Here is a 26,957-nt window from a genome sequence, read left to right on the forward strand (position 1 = left end):
AAGGGAAAAAGAACGCGTCCCATAGACTGTTCTAGAACAGTGGAAAAACCTCCACGGGAATTTACGTCATTGACTGACGTCCAAAATGAATGAAATGGAACACTGAAAACATAGACGACTGAAAATTTAAACCCCGTCAAGAGCGAACTGTGACGTGTGTCAAAGCAAAAAATGAAAAAGTGAAAAACGACTAAATGGGTCCAACATACTAATTGAACACTGGTTGAAGCTTACATTTAAAAAACAACACATCTAAACAGAGAATTACAGCGGGGATGTTAGGAAGCTGACTGTGTGGATACCTCGTGTGGCTTGAGAGCTGCCCCTCAGAAAGTTCCCAGCAGACGGCAGCAGTTTTGTTAAAATTGGGAACTTGAATCCCTTACGCCACAGGTTACCCCTCTGTAAATGGTTAAAAACACTGTCATGCATTTAAAAAACGCCGTCAGCTTTAAAAGCAGTGCCGTGAGTTCAACTAGGGTTAGCACCCTGACACTTGGCTCTTTGTATGGTTATTTTTTCCGTCAGCTGCATCGGGTTTCAAGATGTGATTGGGAATCACAATGATTTAATTATGTGAAAACCCATCGTCGGTGACGGCAACAAGTCCCCCACTGTTTTAACCCATACAAGCAAACCTTCACTCAACGTCACTGGAACTTTCAACGCAATGAATGCAAAATTTATCATTGTGTTTTTTATTTTTCCTCCCTTTGTTTTTTTTTTTTTTTTTTCACTCCGTCTTCATAACGGTAGTAAAAAAAGGCGGTAAAAACGTTGTTCCATGTGCCCCTGAGGGTTTTTGTTGTGTGTGTGTTGTGTGTTTTGGGAGTTTTCGGGGGGTAGGTGCGTTCACCGGTTAATTAGGGGGGTTTAGCTTTTTATCATCAAATTTTTATTTGTTTAATTTTCAATATTATTTATTTATCTATTCCTTTTAAAAAATTTTTATGATTTTATTTTTTTTATGAGGTTTTTCTTTATTCTATAAAGCAAAATTGAAATTTTTGCAATGAACGAAACGAAATCTTTAAAACTGTTGAGAATATTTTGCTAAACCAATTATTTGAGTCTTTAGTGTGGTTTTTGTCTTACCCTATCAACATCTACTTATTACTTATTTTTTTGGTTGCATTTTTTATGAATGTTCATGTTCTAAAAGTGTTTTGCTTGGTGTTTTAATTTTAATTACTCATAAAAAGACAATCTCTTGTATTCACAGATTATAAGTTGTTCTGTTTTTATTTGGTTTGGTAGATGATCCCACTGTTGTTGTTTTATTCATCAGGGGGTTTGTAAAGATTTTTGGTTTTAATTCAGATGAGTAGTTTTTTAGAGCTATCAACTCTGGAGTAGAGAATCATTATGAACGACAGAAACAAATTTAGTTGTTCAGTGTGAACAAAACATAAATTTTTTTGGTAAAAACAAAGAGTAGTGTTTTTTTTTGTTTTCCTGTAAACAAAACAAGCAGTGGGTGTTGGTTTGTTTTATTATAACAAAAGCAATACAAAAATGTTTGTTTTGTTTTTAAAAAAAAAACAAAAACAAAAATCGCCCAATCTTCGGTCTTCGGGGGGGGTAGGGGAAACTTGGCGTTTATTATTTTGATTATTTCGACCTGTGAATTATCTTTTTTCCTTCCCCGGAAGCATTAGTGTTGAGCACCATCCCTGGCACAAATTTTTCAAGTGAAACCCAAAATTTAACGGTGCATGATCACGTAAAGTTGACATGTTGGTGGCATGTTTTGACGAAGCAAAACTCAAGTGGGAAAAAGGGCTTCAAATGTGTAAGTTCGATTATACATAATAAAATAAATAATATAAAAAATATAAAAAAAAAAAAAAAAAAAAAATTAAATCATCCTTGCGTACATTTTGGTATCAAGGGGTTCTCCTCACGGGGCGTGGGTGTGAGGGCCCGTGTTTTGGTCTGTCCCCTCCCAAGAGCTGATCCCACACCCGATGCCCCAATTCCCCCTGAATTCAAATTTAAGTTTATCACCGTGACAAATCCCGCTCAATCCCCCAGGAAAGAGTGACAGGCAGACAGTTCGAATCACAAAGTTGTTTAGAGCTTCAGACGTCTGGGAGTAGGAGTCAATTGAACGAAGCAAAGTGTTAGTTGTTCGTGTGAAAAAAAAATCAATGCAAATTTTTGAGTTTGAACAACGAGTAGTGGGTTTTGTTTTTGTTCCATGTAAACAAAAGCGAAAAAGGGTGTGTTTGGCTTTGTTTAAGTGAAAAAAAGCAATACAATTTTGTTTTGTTTTTTTTTTAAAAAAACAAAACACACAAATGCCCCAAATTTGGGGCTTTGGTGGGGGAGGGGGGAAAACTTAGGTTTTATTCCTTATTTTTCGACCTTTAATTATTTTTTTCTCCCCTTCTGAAAAAAAAAGAAGAAACACTACAGTACAATTTGACCTTTAAGAGCCTACAATAAAGTCCAGTTTGCGCCCTCATGGAGGCTACAAGGTATGGAGTAAGTTTGACAAAAGCAAAAAATGGATACAGCAGGCTTAGGAAAAAAACCGTCGTCCAGCCCCGGAGATTGGGTGTCTGCACCTTCTAAAATATCCCTGGGGCTTTCCCCAAGGGGTTCCGCTCTTCCTGTCCTCTACAAAAGTTACACGAAGGGGCCCTTTCAGATTAAAAACAATGGAATTGTCGGGTGCTTACCCTTGCGGATGCCCGGGCCGGTTTCAAAAACTTCGAAAAAATGTCAGGAAAGAAAATGAAGCCGTCCAGAAAAAACTAAAAAAATATTGCTCAATGGGCAAAGACACAGGGCTTCCATCAATCCAGCGAAAGCCCAAACGTTGCTGGCACCCCCAAAAAACAAAAAAAACCCCGAGCAAAACCCCCTCCTTCTGTGTCATTCGATGGGAAATTTAAATTGAGAAAAAAAATGAATGCCCATACCAGGAAACCTTTGCAGGATTGACCTTTGAAAACATACGGGAAAAAACTGTTCTCAAAAAGCAAAAAGGGCCCTTTCAGTCTTAAAAGCAAGGGAACCAAAGGGAAAATTTAACAACGCCAACCTCTTCCCCGTATACCCAAAAAACCGCCCCCAGTGTGATCGATACGGGCTTGGGCAAACAAAAAACAAAACCCTCTCAAAAACCCAACCCCCTAAAATTAGAAAGAGTCCAAAAAGAGCTATGAGGTGATCCCTTGGAAAAAAAAAAAGACCCCCCACGAAACCATTTTCGTACCCGTTGACCTTCCCTTTATGCAGGGCCCGAAAACAAGTTAGAACAGTCAAGACCTACTTCAAACATTAGAAAACCCTCAAAACCCACTGCTGACGCCCCGAAAGAACAAAAAGGGAGCCGTCTGGCGAGGAAGATCATTATGGGGCAAGCAGAAACCAATCCACAAATATGCCGACTACAAACCGAAAAAACAAAAAGAATGGGAGAAAAAAACCCCCCCAAAAAAATCAACCTCAATTTTAACAAGCCCCTTTTCAAAAACCCACTCTGGAAGACATTGCGGGAATGGGGCCCAAAGGGGAAAAAATGATGCGGGAAGGGAAGTGCTTAAGAAGAAAATTTAAAAAAGAGGGCACATCAATACAAAAATGGCCCGTCCCAAAACCGTCTGGTGGGGATTCCTGCAAACAAAATGGAAAAAAACAATTTGGGAAGAGAATGTGCCTACAAAGTCACAACCTCCGCCAAAAAATGGGAAATTGAAGCTGTGACCCAAAAAGCCCTCCCGTGGGTTCGCCTCCTCGCCCAAAAACCCAAAAGCCATGTTCTAACCCCACTCAATGAACCTCATACAGAAAAAATTTAAAAAGGAATGGGAACCCGAGTGGGATAACGCAATGCCAAAATTTCAGATTAAAAAAAAAACCCCATGGTCTACTGCCCCGGGCTGCAGGGTTAAGGGAAAAAGAGCGAGCTGACAGACTTTCTGGTAACGCAACACCCAACGGCGGCCACTCTAAAAATCGGAAATTTTCCGAAAAAAATCAAAAATAAACCAAAAAAAACAGTACAAGGCCAACCCAAAAAAACCCCTCGACGCCTCAAAGAAATAGAAAACAGAGGGAGGGAGCGGCCGCGTCCAAAAAGAAAAGGGAAGGACGTGCTTTGCAAATAAAAAAAATATCGGCATCATTTCCAAACCCCCATTGGGCAAAAATTTCTTCAAAAAACGGGGAAAAGAGTCTTGTGGGCCTTTTTCCAAATACAATAACCGAACAACCACTAGACCCCGTTTTTTTGGCATCAAATCTTTTTCCCATCCCTCTTGCGGCCCTAGTGGCGGGGTGTGTGTTTGTTGATGTGGGGCTTTTCTTTTTAGTGCGTTTGTGAATGCGCGAGAGTAAAGTGTACACAAGGTCAGGAGAGATATTGACGTTGTGTGTGTGTGTGTGGGGGGGTGGGGGTCGGGTGGGAGGTGGGGTAAGGGATGGGGAAGTGATGTATATGCCTACACTGTGGGAGCAACAGGATATTGGGAAAGTTTATATATATATATATAATATATTATAAATTATATTATATATTTTATATATTTTTTTGTTGAAAAGGGGGTGGGGGTTGGGGGTGGGAGATATGGGGGGTATGTGTTTTTGCTTGGACAATAGTGTTTATTCTGTGAGTGGGTTTGGTTTTTGTGTGTGTGTGCCGTGGAAAACTGCGATACAGACTAAAATGAGTGTGGGAGGAGGGTAGAGGGGGCAAAGGGAAAAGTGTGGTGTGTGTGTGTGTGGGGTTTTGGGGTGTGTGGGGTTTGGAGCTCAGTACGTTTATATGTATTTTTACTTGCTTTCATTTTGTGCTTGTACAATAAGGTTCATCTCTTTAGAGTTGGTTTGTTGTGTGTGGTGTCCTGGAACTGCGAAACTTTGACTAGAAATTTATTGTGGGGGAAAGGGGGGTAGAGGAGGGGCACGGTAAAAGCGTGTGGTTTTTGGGGTGTGTGTGTGGTGTGGTGTTGGAGCTCTGTACGTTTATATGTATTTACTGTGCTTTCATATATGTGAAAACTGCATGTTTGGTTCTCTCTTTTCATGTTGGGTTTGTGTGAATGTGTTTTCATATTTTACTTTATTCGCTTTTTTTTTTCACCATTGTTTCTTTTTATTTTTTTATGTTTTTTTATTTTCTTTTTTTTAGTATTACTAATATTATTTACTACCTTTTTTTTTTTATAATTATTATTTTTTTTTTTATTTTTTGCAAGCTTATCTAAAATTATTTTTTCCCCCCGTTTTTTTGTTTTTTTTTTGTTGTTGTTGTTTTTTTTGGGGGTTTTTTTTTTTGGTTTTTTTTTTTTTTTTCAAAGGCCCCCCACTAAACGCGTTGGGTTACCGGGGGTCAGGGGACCCGTTGGGAGATGTGGTGTAGCGATTGGGTTTTGTCCGAACGCAGTACGCCCCCCTTGAGTACTGAAACTGAAACTGAAACTTGTGGAAACATTACGTGTTGGACATATCACCCGACATATTGCAAAAGTGAACGCCCAAAATTCACCCCTTCAAGTGGAAAGCGTTAAACGAAGACGAAAGAACGCAACTTAAACGGGCGTGACCACGCAAATTTGCTGTTGGGGGAAGTTTGACAGAGACCCAAAACCCCAAAACGGGGAATGGACTTCAAATGTGTACGTTTTGATTAAAAAAAATATATATTAAAAAAAATTAAAAAAAAAAAAAAAGAAAAAAAAAAAAAATCCTTGCGTATCATTTTGGGTATCGATGTTTCCCTCCCCCGCCGCAGTTTTGGGGTGAGGCTCGGTGGTTCTGCCTATCATCTCTACCCCCCAGCTATCTCCAAACAGATACCCCAAATTCCCCCTGAATTCAATGAATTCTATCACCTGGACAAAATCCCCAATCACAGAAAAGGTGCAGGCAGCACAGTTTTTAATCACAAAATGTTGCGGGAAGCTGTGATGGACAATCCAGGTGGAAAGGATGTTGAAGGAAGCGGGGAGGATTTGGGATGCCGTGCTGGGACAATGTTTCTGCTTGATTCCATCAGGGATCCACTGAAGGTGTCCCCGGAAAAAAATCAAGGTGTTTGGGGTTCAGCGGAAACGAACGTTGACCAAAACATTGTTGTTCAACTGGGGTTCGGAAAGGACTTCATTAGAGACCCCCATTGACCTCTGCCCCCCAGAAAAAAACTGTTGGGGAAAAAAAAAAAGCAACGGTCTATGGCCATCATGTTCGGTCGGACCCTGGGGGGGGGAAATTTTTTTTGATGTGACCTCACGGCAAAAAACTGTTCCGAACAAGGAGCACAAATTTTGGGCCATGTTTTTTCTGACAAACTCGCTGTCACAGAATCTGAATTATCCAGCGAAAAGCATTTCATCTTGCAAATTTTTTCTGGGTCATTTTACCCCTGGTTTAAGCTGAATGTAGCTTTGCCCCAACTTCAAACTGCATTGGACCTTTCCTTATTTTTTTATATATTAAATGAAATTTTTTACAGTCATGACTCTTTTTCTTTACGATTTTTTAAAATGTTTGTTTTTTTGATGTGTGTTCAGGATTTTTGTGAAATCACCGATGTAAGCATTGGAGTTTAGACGAAGAAATTTTATTTCATGAAATATTGATGGCCACGGTTTTTTGCACGTAATAAAAGGAATTCCCCAAAGGGATTTCATGAAATTACGGGGCTTTCAATCCTCGTAAACCACACACAAAAACCCCCCCACACCCCCACCACACACAACACGCAATATATAAAAATAATTATAAAAATATAAAAATATATATATATATATATTTTAAAATATATATAATTTTTTAATTTAGAGAGTGAAGACGAGAGAAGGGGGGAGAATTTGATTATTATATTTTGGTGGTTTTCAGGTTTCATAGAAGCCCCCGGGATAGAAAAAGGCACTTTAAAAAAAGTTTGTAACCGGGGTTTCCGGCCCCCGGTAAATGCTGTTTTTAGCGCACGGGGAAATTTGGGGCGTTGATGGCCTTTTTTCCCCCTTATCAAGGTTCTTTGGAACGACTTGGCACAAAGGCAGATTTATCAATCTTTCCCCCCCCGTCTTTTTCAGGGGATGGCGGGGGGCCAGATACACCGGAACAGAACAACGCCCGTGTCATGTTGTCCCCTGTTTAATACTACACATTGTTATTTTTCGCTTTTTCCCTTCCCCGCAGAGCAGACCCAGCGGTGGGCTTTGTTGGGCTTCGTCGTTTGGAACGCTCCAGGCTGAATGGCCCGACGTACCCGACCCTTCCCCTGTGACGAAGCACAGGTGCCGCTGGGGGGGATGAAAATCCATTGCTTTTACTTAAGACTCGGGAGTAGACAGAGTAATGATGCATTTGTGTTGTGTTATTTGTCTGTTTTCTGTCCACTGTCTGTTGGGGGAAAATAAGTAATCACGAAAAGCCTTGATCAATAACATTTTTGGGGGTCTTCCCTCCAGGTTCTTATTTGAATGATTGACACCCAACCTGACATGATTTTTTAAAAACCCCTTTAAAAGGGGGAAATTTTTAAATTCCAGAGGGTTTGTGTTGGGGCTTCTACGACAGAACCCCCATAAAAAAAAATTTGATATATGAAAAAAAATTTCCAAACTTATGTTATTTCAAATTAAACTTTTAATTTGGGAAAAGTTACATTATCACCCTTTTCTTTTAAAATTTTTTTCCCCATCCCATTCTTTTCAAAATTCCCAGTATGGAAAAGTCGAAAAAACTGGGGGGAAGTAAACAAAAGACTCTTTTTTTGGAGAAAGGCGTCCAACTTTTCAGCCCAAAAGGGGTTTTGTGTTTCATGACTGTGTTTGGGGAATCATAAGTGGAAAAAAGAAAATTTTAAAAAAAATTGTGATTTTTTAACAGTAATGGAAGGCAAATTTAAAGAGAAGTGAGTCATCGTAAAACGGCCCAAAACCCCCGGAAAGGGGTTTAGAGGCACAGTGATGACCCCCCTGACTATCCCGGCCTTTTCGTCCCGTGAGTAAAAATCAGCTTTTGGCCAAAAAGCCCACGGGGGAAAAAGGCTAGAAGGGGAAAAGGGGGGGAGGGGGGTGGGAGAAAAAGGGGGAGAGGCGGGGAGGAAAGGGGGGGGAGGGGGGAAAGAAAAAAAAGGGGAAAGAGAAAAAAGGGGTTTTAAAAACGGAGGGCGGGGGTGGTGAGGGCGCGGGTTCCACTCTGCCGGTCCGAGGGTTTAAAACTACAAGGACCCCAAGGGTCAACTTTTTCAACAGCCCCCCAAGTACACCCCTCGGGCCCTTTCCCAAAAACTCACGGGCCGGTGGCAGAACCACCATGGCAAACCTAAACAGAAAAAAAATAATCCCCCCTTTTGGGGTTCCTCACTTGGGAGACACACTCCCAATTTTTTTATAAATTTTTCTTTGTCTGTAAGTTTTTGTAGATCCATCAAAAACCTTCATTTAAAATCGTCGCATCAAAAAAGATTCATGACGGGGGACAGCATTTTTTTTGATATATATCATTTTAACGTGTTGCAGATTTTCATTTTAAAGGAGGTTGCTTTATTTACAAAAAAAGAACGAAAAGAAATCTGGAAAAACCCAAAAAGATATTTTAAAAAAAAGGGGCCGGGCCACTGGCTAGCTTTGATTCTATCCAAACGGGGGAAACATGATCTAAACCTTTTGTAAAAATGGGTGAAAGTCAAGCCAGAAAGGGGAGGATATGGAAAACCATTGAAAATCCTGAAGACCTCAGAAAAACACAATTTTAAAAAATGTAAGTCTGTAAAACAGTGCTTTTGCTTTAATTGCTATCCAAATGGAAAAAAAGGCAGCCAAAAAAACCACTGCCTTTAATGCAATGGAAAACCATCGTAGACAATTTTTTTTAAAATGTTTGAGTTTTGAAGGTGGGGGGAAAGGGAAGAGAGAGGGGAGGAGAGAGAGAAAAATTTATTTGGGGGACAGTGTTTTTAAAAGGGAAAAGAAATTATATTGGGGAATTGGAAGAAAAATGAGTGTGGAAAATTTAAACGTCCCGGGAAATAAAGTCGTGAAATTTCCAAACTTTTTTGAAAAAAAACATAAAAACCTGCGTTTTTAACCTTAGGCCGTAAACCCTCTGTCCCTTCCCCGACAGTCCCAGGTCTCATTTGTTTTTTCTGGTTTCTTTTTGTGTGGCTTGTAGAAACACGAAAGGGGACAAAAACAAGCCCCCCTCTTCCCACCGCTCTGTGTTTTTAAAACCTCTCCAAACCCGGGCCCCATAAATTTAAAAACACACCCTAATAGGTAACATCGCCGTTCTCAGGGGAAACAATTGCTCCCAAACTCAAGACTGTTAGAAAATAAACATTCTTTTCCCACAAATCATGTTCGGGCAAACAAAAGACAAAAAAGGCCAATAAATGGGGTGGGAATCCGGGAGGGGGAAACCGGGTGAAAGGGTTTTCCAAACAAAACCACTTCCCAAGGGGAAATTTAAAATACCGACCCCTAAGAAAATGAAAAAAAAACAGAAAAACCCCCCCACAAAACTCCCCTCCATTCAAAAGAGGCTTCCGCCCCCCAAAATTAGCCCTCCAAAAGGAAAAATAAACTTACTTGATAAACAAACCCAAAGGGTGTTTTTTTTTTGGGGTGTGTGGTTGTGTTTTTTGTAAAGCACGAAACATGTTTTTCATTTTTCCCAAATTTATTTAAACCTTTTCCCTTTTTGTTAAAACCCGGGCTTTTTCTTTTCTTCCCTGGGGGGTTTTTTTTTAAAATCTTTCCACCCCCTTGGTTTTTTTACAGTACGCAAACCCACGTGGCGATGGGGTGGTGGTTCAGTTTGTGAAAAAATTTTCATTTTTCCCTTCGGAAAACAAAGGTTTCCCGGACCCTTTTTTCCTCAGCAATGTTTAACGTTCTAAAAAAACAAGCAGCCCAAAAACGTTTCCAGGGTCCCCAAAAGGGGGTTTTTTTTAAAAAGGTACTAAATTAAAAACAAAAATCGATAAAGAAAATCATAATATAATACAGAACAAAATTCACAGGGAAAAAGGGAAAAAAGGGTCCCTGGGGGCAGTATTATATGGAAATAATAATTTCCCCAACAAAAAGGAATTTTGGGGTATTTTGGGGCCAAAAAAGAAAAGCAACATTAAATGCTTTGGTTGCATACTTTGACAAGATTCTCTCTCTCTCTCCTTCTCTCTGTCTCTCTCTCTCTCCCTTCTTTCCTCTCCCCTCTCTTTTCCCCTCTCTCCTCTTCTCTAAATCAAAAACAGCACAGTAAAAACACACACCCCAACACCACAACCCACCCCAACACACACCACAACAAAACACAAAACCCCCACACACACACACACACAGGGCACGCACACCCACACAAAAATATATAAAATATAAAAATATATTTTATAATTAAATGTGTTGTTTTGTGGGGTTGTGTGTGGTGTGTGTTGAAATTTTTAAAATAGATTTTTGTTTTTAAAAATTTTTTTGTTTTGCTCTCCCCCCGGGGAAAAGGCGCGTCGCCCTACTGCAGACCCCACCCTTTTTTTGGGGTTTTTTTTTCCCGGGGAAAGCGTTTTTTTCTTTTTCCAAATTTGGAATGGTTTTTTCCCTAAAACATTTTCCAGGAAAAAACCCCTTTTTTTCCTTTGGGTTTTTTTTACGGCCTAAGAGGGAAAGGGAAGGGGAATGATGGGGGAGAGAAAAAAAAGGGGAAAACAATGAGCAAAAAAAAGGGGGAAAGGCAATAAACAGACAGTCTTTTGTTTTTTTTTGCTGACATCATTTAAAACCCTTCTGATTCTTTCATTCCCCAATCGTCTGCCCGGTGCAATATCGGTGTATGTGTGGGGCATATCCTTTTCTCTGAAATAAATATATAAATAATTATATATAAAAAATAAATATCTATATAAAAATATATTTATAGAGAGAAAGAAAAGGGGATATAAATATATATTAAAAATAGATAGATAGATGATGTTTAGATAATGGGGGGGAGGCTCTGAAAGTTTCTAAATAAGTTTTAAAATGTTTGAAAAAACAATAAAAGCAAGCAAAACCATATTTCCTTAGATCCCTTACTCTTTCAACACCTTTAAACACTAAAACCACAAACGAAATACATTTACCATAAAGTGGGGCATAAACATAGGGAGACAAAAGACAGCCCTTTTGTTGATCTTTTTTAAAACCCCTTGGAAAACATTTTTTCTTCTTTCTCTCCCCTTAATGTCTCTCTGTCCTCTGTCCCGTGTGAAGGTTTAGGTGTATGGTGGGGGCGTCTGTGTTGATTTGTGATACGACTGTTTGTTAATCTTTTTAATGCAAGCTACATAAGGTAAATTTAGGGTCGAGTAATGCCTTACCCTGCAAAAAAGGGCCCCCCTCCCCAAACCCAAAGGCCCCCCCCAACATCAAAGTCAGACTGGACACCAACGGGACACACAGCCACCCGTCCCTCTCCTGACCTGCCCCTCCGGCCACGGGGAAAACACGTGCCCCTTGGGCCTTTGTGACCTTGACATTTCCTGTGCATCCGAAACTGAAGAGAAAGAAACAGACTTACCGAAAACAGCGATGTGTCAGGGTCATTGGGGGACGCGGGACGACCCCCTTATTTTCAGGGGTGAGGTAAAGCGGTGATCACGTGCCCAACAGTTTTGGGGGTGTGACGGGCGTCAGGACTGTTTTTGACGACAGTGAAAATCGTTCTGGCCATTTTCCCGCCTTTTTTGGCACGGGAAAAACCTTTGACTGTGCCCGGGGGCCCAGGGGGTTTTTTCTTTTGGGGCTACCCTCTTTATCTGTTCTTTTCTGTCTGGGTGTCTTTTTTCCCAAACATGTGTGTGTGTTTGGGGGGGGGTGATTGGGGTTGTGGGGGGGGGGTTTTTTTTGTTTCTCTTTTTAAATGCTGATTTTAACTCAAAAAATCTTTCCCAAAAATTTTTTAAAAAAGCTTTTCGACCACGTAAAAACTGATTTGCGTATAATCCGAAATGGGGGCATTGAAAAGGGTAGAAAATTTTGGAAAAAATCCATCTTTTTTGCTAAAAAACTTTGCTTGAATTTTTGAAAAGCCAAAAACCCAAATGATTTTTGGCTATTGAGAACTGGGAAATACCCAAAATTTTTTTTTTAAACGATTGAAAGTGGGGGGATTTAAATTGTTTCAGATTAAAAGGGATGGAAAAAAAATAGGTTCCCTTTGCAAAACATTTTAAAGATTTTTAAAATTTAAAAATGATGTAAAACAAGGGGGAAAACCCAAACGTACAAAATGTTTGAAATACGAACGGGTTTGCATTTGGGGATAATGGGGGCGTTAAAATTAATATTTTGGTTTTCCCTTAAAAATGTTTCAAGAAACAGATTTAAAGGATTATTGGGGGGCGATTGGCATAACCAATCCAAAAAAAAGAAGTTTTTTTTTTAAAATACATAATTTTTAAAGCCCTGGAAATAAAGTGGAGCCTTATTTTTTAAATCAAAAATTTTCGAAAAGTGCTTTTAACAAAATTTTCAAAATTTGGTGTATCAGATATTCCCTCCATCTAACAGATAAAAGGGAAAAAAAGTTCAAAAAAGGGGGTTTAAATTTTTCCCTTTAATTTAAAAAATTTCAGCTGAAAAAACAAATCTTTTTTTTTGTTCATTTCCTATTTACAAAAGGGAGAAAAAAAATTTGATCAATGTCTTTTTAGTTTTAATTTTTCCCTCAGGGTTTCCCCAGAAATTCAATTTTTCTTGACAACTTGATTTTATTTGTCTAAAAAGGGCACTGGGGGCCCTCTGTAATTTTAAAATTTTGGGAAATGTAAATTTTTTTTCGTGTTATTTTTTTTTTGTTTTCATTTGTTTAGAATGAAATCCCCAAAATTAAAAAATTCTTATCCGATTATGAAATAACCCCCCTTCAGACGGGGGGTTTGGGGCCCTTTAACAAAAAACCTTAAGTAGCTCTTTCCTTTTTTTCGATTTTAATTTGGGGGTATGATTATTGCCTTTTAAAATGCTATAAGGGGGGGGTTAATTTTTTTTTGTTTATTTTTTCCTTTTTTAAATTTCTTTGGATCGGGCACACACGTGCGAAACACTGCACAAACAAAACACACCGACGAAATGCACAAAAACCCGGCCCCCACCCCCAAACACATGGGGGCGCAAGCTACACACCCCCCAAAAACAAAACAGTTGTTTCATTCTATCTTATAATGAAATTTACTGTCTCACCTAAATTTTTTTTCTTTTTAAACCGATTTAACGGTGTTGCAGGGTGACCCTTGAAGGGTGTGACAGAAAAACGTTTTTCTTTGAAAATTTGGGCTGAGGGGCATACAAGTGAGTCGAAAGATAATTTTTGTTTTGATTAAAAGCAGACAAAAAAGTATTTTGAACTGAATTGAATAAAAAAATTCGCCATTTCCCTTCTCTCTTTCTTATGGGCCGAAAAACCGAGGGGAAATTCAAGGGGGAAATTTATAACAAAAATTTAATCCCCCTGAACAGGGTTTTTAAAACGAGCTCGTCGCCTAAAAAATTAAAAATTTGCTTAAAAATCTTTTTAACGTGGGCAAACAAAAATGGAATAGATTTAAAAGATGAATAAACGATGTTTCGGGCCAGTAAAATTAATACTTTATTTACTAAATGTTACAAAAGAGTTTTAATTAATTATGGGTAACAAAAACACAATTTTTCCGCTCAGCCAATACTTACCGAAAATGCGCCCCACTGGCAGAGCCTTAAGGCTGCCCTGGCGAAGGGGAAAAAAGATGTAAGCGGAGTGACGTCAGACTTTCCCGGGCGCGGATAAGGGGGAAAACCCCGCCTGCGGTAGCTTGTGTGTGGGGCATTTTTGGAGCAAGCATAGCGCGTTTTGGTTTCACACGTAAATATTTTGGGGTTTTGTTTTGTTTTTTTGTTTTTTTTTTGTTTTTTTTTTGTTTTTTTTTTTTTTCGAACTGACTATGTTTTCTTGTTCTTAAATTGCCACTTTTCACTTGTTTTTTTTTTTAAATAATGTTTTTTCAGTGCTTTAATCTTCAACAAAATTGCGATATACATCAACGCAAGACACGAAATATAAAAGAAAAAGGGCAATTTCAAAAACGATGAAAAGGACAATTACAACCTTTTCAACTTTGACGTATCCCCCAAACCACCGTCAATTTTGACAGACCCGGGAAAATTTCCCTTTTTAATTTCCCCTTCCGGGAAAAACAAAACCCAAGTGTCCAAAAACCCTCACTTCCAGGCCGGTAAAGGGTAACTCCCCTGCCCCCTACCCCAGGTGTAATGGCATAAAGGGACTTATGGGACACGAGGTTTAAGCGGGTTTGACAAATTCACAGGGAAGGCTTGTACCGATGTCGGGGGAAAGGACCAAGAAATATGTCTAAAAGGGGTTTGACCCCCTTTCTTTTAAGGTTTTGGCCCTCAGTTTCCCCCAACCAGGACAAAGAAAATGTGGGGTTTTTGGAAACCTTCTTGTCCTATGGGTGTGCCCTTGTTATGGACCGTTTTTTAAACCTAAACCGGGCCTTGTTTTTCACCTGACATTTTCCCCAAAATGGGGTTTTATCTGGAAAGGCCCGGGGCCCGGGGACTAAAACCTTGGATGCCATCAAAATCAGAAAATCCGGGTTTTTTCTCAGGGTGCGGAGAAAGGTGGCGGAGAAACCCCGGTGTATTTTTCGGCCAAATTTTTTTCATGCGGGATATCACGAAAATTTTTAATGCCCCAAAAAATTTTCATTTTAAATAATTTTTTCGAAATTACAAAACCCTTTAAAAGAATTGAATTATTTGGTAACCCATTGTCTTTTGGAAAAACTGTTTACAGAAAAAGGGCACAGACTGATTCCTTGTTTTGCTGAATCTTTCTCAAATTTCCCATAAACTTTTCTAATTTTCTTTGTTTTTTTCAAAATCCCTTTCCCTTTATATTGAAATTATAGTTTTTTTCCCACAGGGGGGCCCCCGGTCTCTTAAAGGAAGAAAATTGTTCGGGAACCTGAAAGATTTGGACCCTGCGAGGTTGCCCTGTGTCTGATTTAAATCATGACTTTTTCAAAGGAATGTTAATTTCCCAACAGCTGTTTGCTAAAACTTCAAGCTTTGCTTTCCCGCCTTTAAAAACCCTGAAAAATTTTCTGGAATATGCAATCCCCGGTTTTGAAACGAATTACCTCTTGTGATAATCTACTGAAATCGGTTTTCCCAAAATTTGCGATTGTCATTTTTAAACAGGGCTGCTTTTTTTTGGGAAAAATACTGCAGCATTGTGATCGCATTTTGGACCTTATAAATTAAAAAGTAAATTTGGGTTATGCGTGTTTGTTTTTTCACCTGGTGTGCCCGGGACTTTTCAGGGATTTTTACCTGTTGAAAAAATTGGGAAAGGGGGCTGACCGTGTATATCTGGTACTTACCTGGGGAAAAGAATTTTAAGGAAGGGAAGCACAGCATGTCTCTTTTCAGACTTTTCCCCCCTGTTGCTTGTGAAGAAACTCTTTCCTCATTTCCTCATCCCCCCTGGATCGCTTTCTGGTAAAATGCGTTTTCCCCTTTCAGCGTTTTCGTTTAGCCCAACATCACCCTCACGTGGCCCCCACTGTCTGTTTGGGACGGGGGGTTTGACCCCGGGCCCTCAACCCCTTTCCCCCCCGTAAAAATCCCACTGCAGTTCTAAAGTCAGACAGGCATCTGAATTCCTCTCCCTTTCCCCAAGAACTGACTTTCCCTGGCAAACACATTCTTTTCAGTATTAGGTTGTTTTAAACTAAACTTTTTTTTCCTGGGCATTCCCAAAAGGGCCCGGCCCCTCTGAAAATTCTGGTCATTAACCCAAATTTCCAGGGCCAGAAAAAAGAATAAAAACAGCAAGGTTTGACATTGGGATAAAAAGACAGAACCTTTCAAAAAGGGGCCAAACCATTGCTCGTCGCCTTCTTTATTCCCCATGCCCAATTTTCTGTTTTGGGTTTCCCCCCAATTGGGGTCTGCGGACCCCCTGGCAAAGCTGGATGTCCCTGTTCCAGGAGAAAACAAAAACGGGCAAGGGCCTTTTTTCCCCGTTTTTTGCCATGAAAATTCACTTTTAAACCCTTTCCCCTAAAACTACACAATTGGCTAAAAAAACTAAAAAAAGGAGGAATTCAAACTAAAAAAATTTTAAATTTCCTGCACAAGCCCAAAAAGGACATGTCTTTTTTTTAAATCGTTAAATTAAAAAAGGTTTGGCCATAAAAAAAATGAAATTTTCCCAAAAAATTTTCCTTTTTTTTAAATTTTTTTTACATTTTGTGTGTGGGGTGGGTGTGGGTTTTTGTGTGTGTGTGTAAAAAAAACGACAAACAAACAGACAGAGAGTGAAAAGAAACCCGGAAAGAGAAAAAGAGAGAGAAAAAAAAAATACGAATATCCATTCAAAGGGAAAAAACGTTGCCCCCCTAACTGAAAAATACATGATTTTTTAACAAAAAACCCAAAAAAAGGGGTCTTTCTTTCGACAAAAAAACAGTGAGAGAAAAAAAGGGGGCGGGGGCGGGGGGGGGAGTTTCGGGGGGGGGGGGGGGGGGGTGGGGGGGGGGGCGAAGGATAAAGAGTGTAAGAGAAAAGCTCTATATCTTGTGTTCGTTTTTTTTTTATCAAAAAAGGGGATAAACTAAAATAAAAACAAAAGAAAGAAAGAAAGTTAAAAAAAAGGGAAAAAAAAATGTAAAGAAAAATCAGAATGATTTTTTTTTTAGGAAAAAAAAAAAAAAAAAAATTTTCGGGTCGATAAACAAGAGTGGAAACGCATTGAAAAGGAAGGTGTTTCCCAAAGCGCAAAGTTAAAGGCAAATTTTTCTACAAACCCTGTGAAATTTGGACAACATTTTCGTGGTTTTCCCCTTCCTTTGACAGAATCCTTGGGTGACCCTGCTTTAAAAGAACTCTCTCCCCCTCTCTCACTCTCTTCCTCCCTCCTCCTCTCTCTCTCTCTCTCTTTTCTCTGTGTCCTTCTGTCTTTCTTCCCGTCCCCTGTCCTCTCTCCCCTTTCTGTCTGTCCCTTTTTCCCGTCTCCTCTCCGTATCTTTTCTCTCTTTTTTCCCTCCCCTTTTTCCCCCCCGGGCCTTTCTTTCGCTTTTTATCAATCTTCTATCTATCACCTATCTAAAAATCAAACTAACTAAACTGTCTGTCCGGTTTTGACTACTTCAAAACTAAACTATTTTAAAAATGTATCGTCGTCTTTTGGGCTGTTGGGCTGCCTATTTTCTGTCTATCCCGTCTGCCCACCCGTCTATCTCTCTATCTCTCCGGGCTGTCATCTATCTATCGGGGTTTAAATTAAAAATTCTGGGGCTGGGCTTGGGCTTTTCGGGGGGCCCGGGCTTGGGGCCCAATTTGCTGGGGGTTAAAACCGGGGGTCTGGGGGGGGGCAACCGGGGGGGCCCATTTCTCTCTCTGTTTCTGTCTAAACCCTTTTTAAACGATCGTCTGCGTGTCGTCCCCTCTGTCTATCTGTCTTCCCAACTCATCTATCTATCTATCTATTATATCTATCTAAATAATCTTCTGTCCCGTTCGGGCTTTTCCCCATTTGTCTGTCCCAAACTGTCCATTTTCTCTCTCTTTGTCTGGGCCCATCAAACATCACCAATCATCTATCGGCTTTTTATTTTGGGGTGTCCTTTTTGTCCCGCCTGTTTTTTCTGTCTATCTAACCCATCTGTTTTTTCTCTCAACCCCCTCGCCCCCCTCTTTTCTCCTCTTTTTAAAACTCTCATCCCCGCTCTTTCTCCCCCCCCCTCCCTCTCTCCCATCAACCTCTCTTTCTCTCTCGTCCCCTCTTTCCCCCTCTTCCACCCTCTCCACTCTCTCTCCGTACTGAAAGGGACTGGTGGAACATACATGGAGCAAAGATACATGATCCGAAGATGGACAGCTATGGGAATGCAAACAACACGCATTCATGAACATACAGAGGGAAACAGTAGAAACGCTTATCGGTGAGTGATTTTTCAACACCCCCTTCCCCCCCCCCCTCCCCTCCCCCTCTTTCCCTCTTTCTCTTTCTGTTTGCCAGAGCTCCGGATTAAGAGCAAAACAAAACAGAAAGGAATTGCATATTGTGCTCTCAGTCATATTTCGTTTCGATTTCGAACCTCTGTCTCTCCGTCACACTCCTCTAACTCATATGACAGGGGGCATCCATCAGTGACACATCCAGTGAAACAGACAAGGTGCAACTGACGGGGCGCAATGGTTAAAGCATTGGACTTTCAGTCCGAGGGTCCCGGGTTCGAATCTCGGTAACGGCGCCTGGTGGGTAAAGGATGGATATTTTTCCGATCTCTCAGGTCAAAATATATGCAGACCTGCTAGTGCCTGAACCCTCTTCGTGTGTATACGCACGCAGAAGATCAAATACGCACGTTAAAGATCCTGTAATCCATGTCAGCGTTCGGTGGGTTATGGAAACAAGAGCATACCCAGCATGCACCCCACCGAAAACGGTGTATACCTGCCTACATGGCGGGATAAATATACGAAACGGTCATACACGTAGACTGTTAACTGTTACAGGTTTGTATGAGTGTGTATGTGTACGTGCCTCAAATATGATTGAATGACACAGCCGTCAGTCGGCTCTACCCAGGTAGGCAGCCTGTTGTGTAAATGACCCAGTGTTTGTAAAGCGCTTAGAGCTTGGTCTCCGACCGAGGATAGACGCTATATAAGGATCCATATCAATCAATCAATCAATCAAAAAGTGGAAGACAACCAAACACACAGACAAAACGGTACATGTGGAGTGATGGCCTAGAGGTAACGCCTTCCGCCTCGGAAGCGAGAGAATCTGAGCGCGCTGACTCGAATCTCGGCTCAGCGCCGATATTTTCTCCCCCTCCACTAGACCTTGAGTGGTGGTCTGGGCGTTAGGCATTCCGATGAGACGATTAACCGAGATCCCGTGTGCAGCATGCATTTAGCGCACGTAAAAGAACCGATGGCAACAAAAGGGTTGTTCCTGGCAAAAAATTCTGAAGGAAAATCCACTTCAAAAGGAAAAACAAATAAAACTGCACGCAGGAAAGAATACAAAAAAATGGGTGGCGCTGTAGTGTAGCGACACGCTCTCCCTGGGGAGAGCAGCCCGAATTTAACACAGAGAAATCTGTTGTGATAAAAAGAAATACAAATACAAATGTAGGGTAAATGTATCCATCCATTCCATTAATTTCCACTCTGATTGGGATAACGCACCCCATCCCGTCTCTCTCTCTCTCTCTCTCTCTCTCTCTCTCTCTCTCTCTCTCTCTCTCTCTCTCTCACCATGTGTCTCTGTTTCTGTCTGTCTGTATTTATCTGTCGGTCTTTAGGGAGGAAGGTGATAAACCGAGGTCCCGTGTGTAGCACGCACTTGGCGAACTGAAAAAGAAGCCATTTGTCCTGTGGCAAAATTCATGAGAAGATATCCACGCTGATAGGTACACAAATATATATGCGTTGGGTTATGCCGCTGTCATGTCAGACAACTGCTCAGCAGATGAGATTTGTCTGGACGAAGTGACACCTCCTTGACAAACGTGAAACTGTTTGTCTGTCTGTCTGTCTGTGCCTCTTCCACTCATCTTAACGTGTTTCATTAACTCATTTCAGTTTCAACTTGTTTGCAGTTTCAAATGTGTACAGCAACATTCTGATGGAAATATATCTGAATCTCGTTTCACGAAAGACCACTTATTTTCAGGTGACAGTTCTTTTTTTCTTTCCTGCTCCAGTATAGAAGCTGTTTAAAGTATCTGATCTTTCGGTGAATGTGATTAACATTATGATGAAGAGCCGTCTGCAGTATCATGTATTTATCATGGAAATAAATCAACATCATTATGAATAATAACCTGCAGTCGCGTGGCAAAAAATATATCAACAGTGTTCGAAATATTCAGTGTGTGTTTTGTTAGCAAAAGTGATGTACAAACAAGTAATTATCTTTTCCTTTTTGGATTAGAAAACATAAAGTTTCAACAAAAAAGCGATTTTTTTTTATGGCTTTGAATAAATATACCTGTGAAACAAGCTTTGGTGAAGCTGAGATGATATGTCAACACTGCTTTTCACTTCAGCGGGCAAGACAGAAAAGACAACCGATTTGTCATGTGGCTTGCAAAGAACATGAAATGTGTCTGATTTCCCAGTGTCTTCTCTGAATCGTGATTGCAAATTTCCAATAATAATAATAGCTATGATGATGATACTACGACTGTTATATACTACTACTTATGATGTCAACGAAGAAACAACTATTACAACGATGATAATTATAATTAACAAAACAAGAAAAGCAACAACAACAAAAACTTCCGTACTACTGCTACTACCAGTTCTCTTCTTCTTCTTCTTCTCCTTTCTTCTTCTTCTTCTTCTTCTCCTTCTTCTTCTTCTCCCCACTGCTGACTCCAACAAATGAACACATTCTTACGAATACAGCCCCATACTGAATTGGATTTTTATTTATTTATTTATTGTTGATAATTGCCGTTACATAGATCTTTAATGTGACCAAGCGCTATGTTTGCTCCAATATTTGCCTCACGCCCAAGCTGTGCTAGCTTGCCTCACGCACAAGCTGTATTAGCAGACGACGTTTTTCCCTCCTTACCCGCGCACAGAATATGTGACGTCACTCTGCTTACATCATTTTGTCCTCGCCAGACACCTGCTCACAGCTCGCCCAATGTCGCATCGCGGTACGTCATTGGCTGAGAGCAAACTTGTGTTTCTGTTCCACAGTATTTAATTAATAGCTCTTTTGTCAGATCAGTAAACTACTAGTATTATATACTGGCAGAATCGTCGCGATTCCATCTTTAAATCTATTCCATTTATGTTTGCCTACGTTAAACTGATTTAACGCAGTTTGTAATTTTCAGCGATGAGCTCGTTAAAACTGACCCTGTTCAGGTGACTTAAATTAAGATTATAAATTCATCTTAAATAACCAACACTTAATTTTATACTCATTATAAAGTAGGTGTTGAGCTCTTTCTTTTGCAACATATCCGACGTAAATCGGTTCAGGAATCATTTAGAAATCTGTCACTGAACACCGTTAAACAAACACAATTGTCATCAGATTCTCCGTGATTAGTGACGATCTGGTTTGCAGCCCACGTGATTGTCTTTGTAGTTCGCCTAATTTGTATAAATTGGCCGAGCGGGTGATGAGTGGTCATTCTGGGCTGCGGCCTGGGGTGCTTCTGATGCATTATCGGGTGGAGGAGTTCCACACCTGGCCTGGGGATGGGGTGGTATTATAAACCATACCTCATCATCAGAGTCTGTGTCAGAGTCTTGTGGAGATGGAACTGGAGGTTGCTGTTTGGGCTGGTCTGGCTCCCAGTCTGTGATGGGTTCAGTTGCCGGCAGCAGGTGTTTTCTGTTGATGACCTTTTCGGGGCCACCCGCCAATGGCACCACGGAGTAGACATGTAGGTGTCCATAGGGGCGGTTAGTCACCTGGTGGAGGTCTGGCTGCCAGAAGTCCTGTATCTTGTTGCGGCCCAGGACTCGGTTCCTTACGTAGACGTAGTCCCCAACGTGTAGATCATGGGCCGTGCTGTGTTGCCTGTTGAAATTGACACGTTGCAGGGCTGCCTGTTGCAGTTGGTGTAGTGCCCTCTGGTGTGCCACCTGGAGTCGCTGTCGGTGCTGCCTCACCCAGTCCACAGCTCCTGTGGCTGTCGGTTCAGGGCGCCCTAGAAGATCGTCTACCGGGAGCCTGGGTTCCTGTCCAAACAAAAGAAAGTGTGGGGAAAACCCCGTGGAGGCATGAGGCGTGTTGTTGTACGCCTGCACAACCTCCGGCAGATGTATGGGCCAGCGTCTCTTCTGCTCCGGTGGTAGGGTGCGCAGCAGATCATGGAGGGATCGGTTGAACCGCTCACACTGGGCGTTACCCTGGGGATGGTATGGCGTTGTTCTGGTCTTCTTGACGCCATAGATGCGGCACAGCTCCTTGACCAGTTTGGACTCAAAGTCACGGCCTTGGTCGCTGTGGATTAGTGACGATCTGATCGCAAGCACACGTGACGGACTTTGTGGTCCGCTAAACTTGCATAAATTGGCACAGTGAATGATGAGTGGTCATTTCATACCTGGTCAGTCATCTGACCAGAGCCTGCTCTCTCTCTTGCTGTGTCGCAGGCAGTGTGTCGTGCGTGTCCCCACAACGGCTGACACTTCGCTACGTATCGCTGTAAGTACTAGTGTGTAGAATGTGTTGATTTGTAAATTGTATTATTCGACACAGTACTTGTGTTCATATGAGTTTGTTCAGTTATTGCTTTGACATGTTAGTCACAGCTCGGCTATGATTGATCTAAATAATTGCCATGTCGTCATATGCTCCGAGCAGTGTTCCATTTGATTCTTAACGTCACAGTCAGTGACGTCTCTGGACACTAATAGTTTGTTCCAGAATATTCTAGTGGGTGCATATGATGCGTTCTTTCTCATTTGCTATCACTGATGGTTACAGTGTTTCACTGATTCTCAGTACTCTAAGATGTGTGTAGTATTCTGCTGTTGTGATTACAAAATAGTGTTGGATTAAAACCAGTTATTGGTTAAAGCCACCTGGTATGTATCAGTCTGTTAACTGTAATTTAGTTATCATGCTCTCTCCTATACAGCTTACTCCAGTATAGTGCAACATGATAAACTGATTCATTTGAGTCACTTTGACACAGTATAAGCTATAACTAATCTATACTGTCAGTGTACTTTCACCAAGTCAGCATCACTTCAATCACTTTAACTGCACTATTCAAATGTATTAGGAATATTATTTGATGTCAGCATTTGGTCTTCACACATTTGCATTATGTTGTTGCGTATCCCAAACCCGAGTGAATAGTCTTTCCATGTGATATGTATACATGCGCTTTATTATTCACTTGTGCTGACATGTTGTGCTAATGACATTTGTTTGTGTCATTCCAGGCACTGTCTTCTCTTTATATCTTTTCGTTTTATCTTCTCTTAGTTCTTAGTCTTCTCCTAGTTGTCTTCTCATTATTTCTTCTTCTTAGTCTTCTTCTTTTAGAATATTGTAAATAAAACAATAGAAAAACCCATTTGTGACTGGCCTCTATATGTTCCTGGCCTGTGCGTGGGATCTTGTCTATCCTTTCATTCAATCAATCATTTAGGTTAGTTCTTTTGTGCCGTACCCCTTGAATTACCACTCGGTACATGGCTACATTAAGAACTGTTGATTCCATTGCTCTAGTTTATCCTTTTTTTTCTCTACATCTCCCTTTAACCACTATCTCGAACCCGAAATCTATCTATCTATCTATCTATCTATCTATACATGGGTGTGTGTGTGTGTGTGTGTGTGTGTGTGTGTGTTTGTGTCCCCTACTTTCTCTCTCTTGCTCTCTTTCTCTGTCACACACACACACACGCTCACACACACCACACACACACACACACACACACACGCACACACACACACACACACACACACACACACACACACACACTTTCTCTCTCTCTCTCTCTCTCTCTCTCTCTCTCTCACTATCTCCCTCTCTCTCACTCTCGCTCTCTTTCCCTCTGTCTGTCTCTCTCATGTATCTCTATGCATTACACATGAATAAACGTGCGCACACTCGCGCGTGGATTTGTTTGTTTATGTATTTGCTTGTGTGTGTGTGTACGTGTGTGTGTGTGTGTGTGTGTGTGTGTGTGTGTGTTTGTGGTCGCACGCGTGCAACTCTCTGTCTTGGAGCATTAGAAACAGTTTGGGATTTGAAAATAGCATAGTCGTGGCCAAATATTTGAAAGAAAAAAAACAAGTCATTTATCTTATTAAACCATGTCCTGAGGCAGTTTGTGATCCATCATCTGTTTGTCTGCACGCCTTCTAAGCTTCTTTGTCACACGCTGTTTTTACACGGTTGTCACTTTTCCTTTTCCTCATTGTTGTGTTTCAGACAACACCACCTTGATAAAACCCAGGCTTGTGCCCACTGTCTGTCAGTTGGTTACTCCCACGCCGCTCATTTAGATTCCCCCATACACGGCCACACCCGGGTTCGTCCGTCGCAGTTCCAGCGTCGGCAGTCCACAGGGAACCATCGATGTTAGGTCGGCAGGAGGCCACACACCAGAGGAGACCCAGCACTGCTGCTGAGTCACTTCGGTGGTGTTCAGTGGTGCCTGTTCTGTTTTAACCTACTTAGGACACCACCTACTAAGCCCCCTACTAACGACAATAATGGCTTAGTCGCGGAGCCAGACTGAGTGAGCGTTCCTCCCAGTGTGGAGACCGCCACCACGTCCCTCATACAACAGCCCCCCATGAATCTGCCGACACTGACGACATTGACAGGACTCACCCCAAGCACGGAAGTGGAGGGGTATCGAAACTGAGGTTACCATGAGAGCAGGGTATGAAAGGCCACAGACTTTGAGACTATTTTGTTTATATTGATGACGATGAAGGAGGAGGAGGATGGCGATGATGATCACGATGTTGCTATGGAGGTCCATTTTGGTTTGGGACTGCATGACAAGGTTGTACTCTACGCTTCCTGTCATAATGATATCCCGGCGTTAACCAGGCCCGAGAGATACAGACACTTGCAGTGTTGGTCAGGTAATTAGAGCAACACACCCAAAGACGCATCCTTAAAGTGGATGACACTCGACTGTGTGGTCCCAGTTTCCCCATTTAAGCCCACAGCACACTCAACTCTGGGTAAGAGCCGGCCACGGGCCGAAAAACCCACCTCCACTGGGATTCGAACCCGTCTCCTCCCAGCCGTCAGTCCGCGACGCTAACCATTTCGCCACGGCAGCTGGTTTTATTTGTATTGTTATTTACTATTATTTTTTCTTACTTTACTTTTTTTTTTATTACTTTTTTATTTTATTTTATTTTTTTCTAAATTTTTATTGATTTTTAAACATTATTATTATTATTATTATATTTTATTGTTATTTGTTTTATTTTTATTTTTTAAATTTTTTTTCTTTTTTTTTTTCCTGAAGTCCTGACTAAGCGCGTTGGGTTACGCTGTTGGTCAGGCATATGTTTGGCAGATGTGGTGTAGCGTATATGGATTTGACCGAACGCAGTGACGCCTCCTTGAGCTACTGATACTGATACTGAAGGCACTGTCCGGGACAGGCCACTACCACTGATCTACAATTAGATGGATTGCTATCTGGCCAGGAAAGCTGAAGCCAACTGGACGCCATACTGAGACTCGTATCCGGCTGTCAGTTCGTTGAGAAGTTGGCAGCTAACTGGACGGTAGCCGTGTATCTTTGATGAAATCGTGTTATGCCTGCCCCCACGACATGCCAAATGTGTCTTGATTGATATCTGCCAATGATTTATTTCCCGAAGTTATTACAGGAAAACAGTGCAGTGACATGCAGCGCAAACTTGCTGTGGAGGCACACACAGGAATGCCAGCTTAACTAACGCCGCGAGAAAGTGAAAGCTTGCCGTGAAACAGTCATCGTAGCTAGCTGAGTGCTCAGCTACATATATGAAGTTACCACTTCGCACAGTACTGACACGAGTAGCAAAATGGCTGATTGAATACTTCCGCTGGCTTCAGTAAGCAAAGGGGCTCAAAGGAGGCATGCGCTATTCTTAGTGAAGTGGGCCACTACCAGTTCAGTAGTGGGGTGACCATCCCCAACCAGGCGGATCCTCAGGTGGCGGATAGATGGGCGGCCCTCAGATATGAGGGTTAACTATGATATTCGTAGCCCTGGACCAACTGGCGATGTTCCTATCAGGACTGAGTAGTAGGTGGTACTGTTGCACTCATTGAGATAGCCCATGTGTCCTATGACGGGTTCATTATACGATCAAGAGGCACACTATAACCTCCAGCCCCGCGCTGGGATCCTCGGAGAAACAATCCCCTCTGTGCTCACAGGGCAGGTCTTTGAGCCATGAGCTAAGGGTGAGGCAACCCCGACGGAAACCCCGAGTGCTGAAGACGGAGGATGGGCCGCACGGCGCACTCTAAAATACCCCACAGTACCACCCATCAACGCCAATCACAATGTCAGACAGCTACAACATGGATGGCGCTCGCCCATTGAGGTCCCTCCAGGGTGAGGTAGATCCAGTCTTTGAACAATAGCCGAGTGGTTAAAAGGTTGGTCTTTCAATCTGAGGGTCCCGGGCTCGAATTTTGATGACGGCGCCTGGTGGGCAAAAGGTGGAGATTTTTCCGATCTCACGGGTCAACATATGTGCAGACCAGCTAGTGCCTAAACCCCCTTCGTGTGTATACGTACGCAGAAGATCAAATGCGCACGTTAAAGATCCTGTAATCCGTGTCAGCGTTCGGAGGGTTAAGGAAACAAGAACATACCCAGTATGCACCCCCCACCGCCCCACCCCCGATAATGGAGTATGGCTGCCATGGCGAGATAAATAAGACAAAACGGACATACACGCAAAATGTTGCATGCTTGTCTGAGTTTGTATGTGTGCGTGCCTGAAATCTGACTGAATTACACAGGAAACGAATGATGAGCGCCCAGTGGCAGCCGTCAGTCGGCTCTACCCAGGTAGACAGCCTGTTGTGCAAATGACCCCGTGTTTGAAAAGCGCTTAGAGCTTGATCTCCGACCGAGGATAGGCGCTATGTAAGTGTCCATATCAATCAATCAGTCAATCAAAAAATCTCAACGGAGTCCTCACACACCGACTGGAGGTGACTCCGGTCCATCCTGTCACACCATGGGACGGCAGAAGACTAAGGCACCATGGCAAAATCGGTTTGGTTTGGACACCTGATCCAGTGTTCACCAGTGATCAGGGTTCGAGGCCCCGTTTCGGCATGGTGCTGTGTCCTCAGAAACGCGCTTCACTCCGGTTTCCCTCACTCCACCCAGGTGTGAATGGCTACCCGTTTTCCTCACCCCACCCAGGTGTGAATGGCTACCCGTTTTCCTCACTCCACCCAGGTGTGA

The 26,957-nt window shown here is 41.8% G+C and overlaps 1 protein-coding gene across 1 annotated transcript; it reads right to left on the reverse strand.

The window, feature by feature from the left end:
* Nucleotides 1-264: 264 nt before the first annotated feature.
* On the reverse strand, nucleotides 265-26,713 carry LOC143290093 (uncharacterized). Its single transcript, XM_076599382.1, has 4 exons — nucleotides 26,690-26,713; nucleotides 25,850-25,998; nucleotides 21,270-22,014; nucleotides 265-402 (listed from the first exon to the last, which is right to left on the reverse strand). Exons 1-4 carry the CDS (start codon nucleotides 26,711-26,713, stop codon nucleotides 265-267), a joined length of 1,056 nt encoding a protein of 351 aa, XP_076455497.1.
* Between the last annotated feature and the right edge of the window lie 244 nt (nucleotides 26,714-26,957).

The sequence above is a fragment of the Babylonia areolata genome, chromosome 15 (genome assembly GCF_041734735.1).
Source record: "Babylonia areolata isolate BAREFJ2019XMU chromosome 15, ASM4173473v1, whole genome shotgun sequence".
Lineage (NCBI taxonomy): Eukaryota > Metazoa > Mollusca > Gastropoda > Neogastropoda > Buccinidae > Babylonia > Babylonia areolata.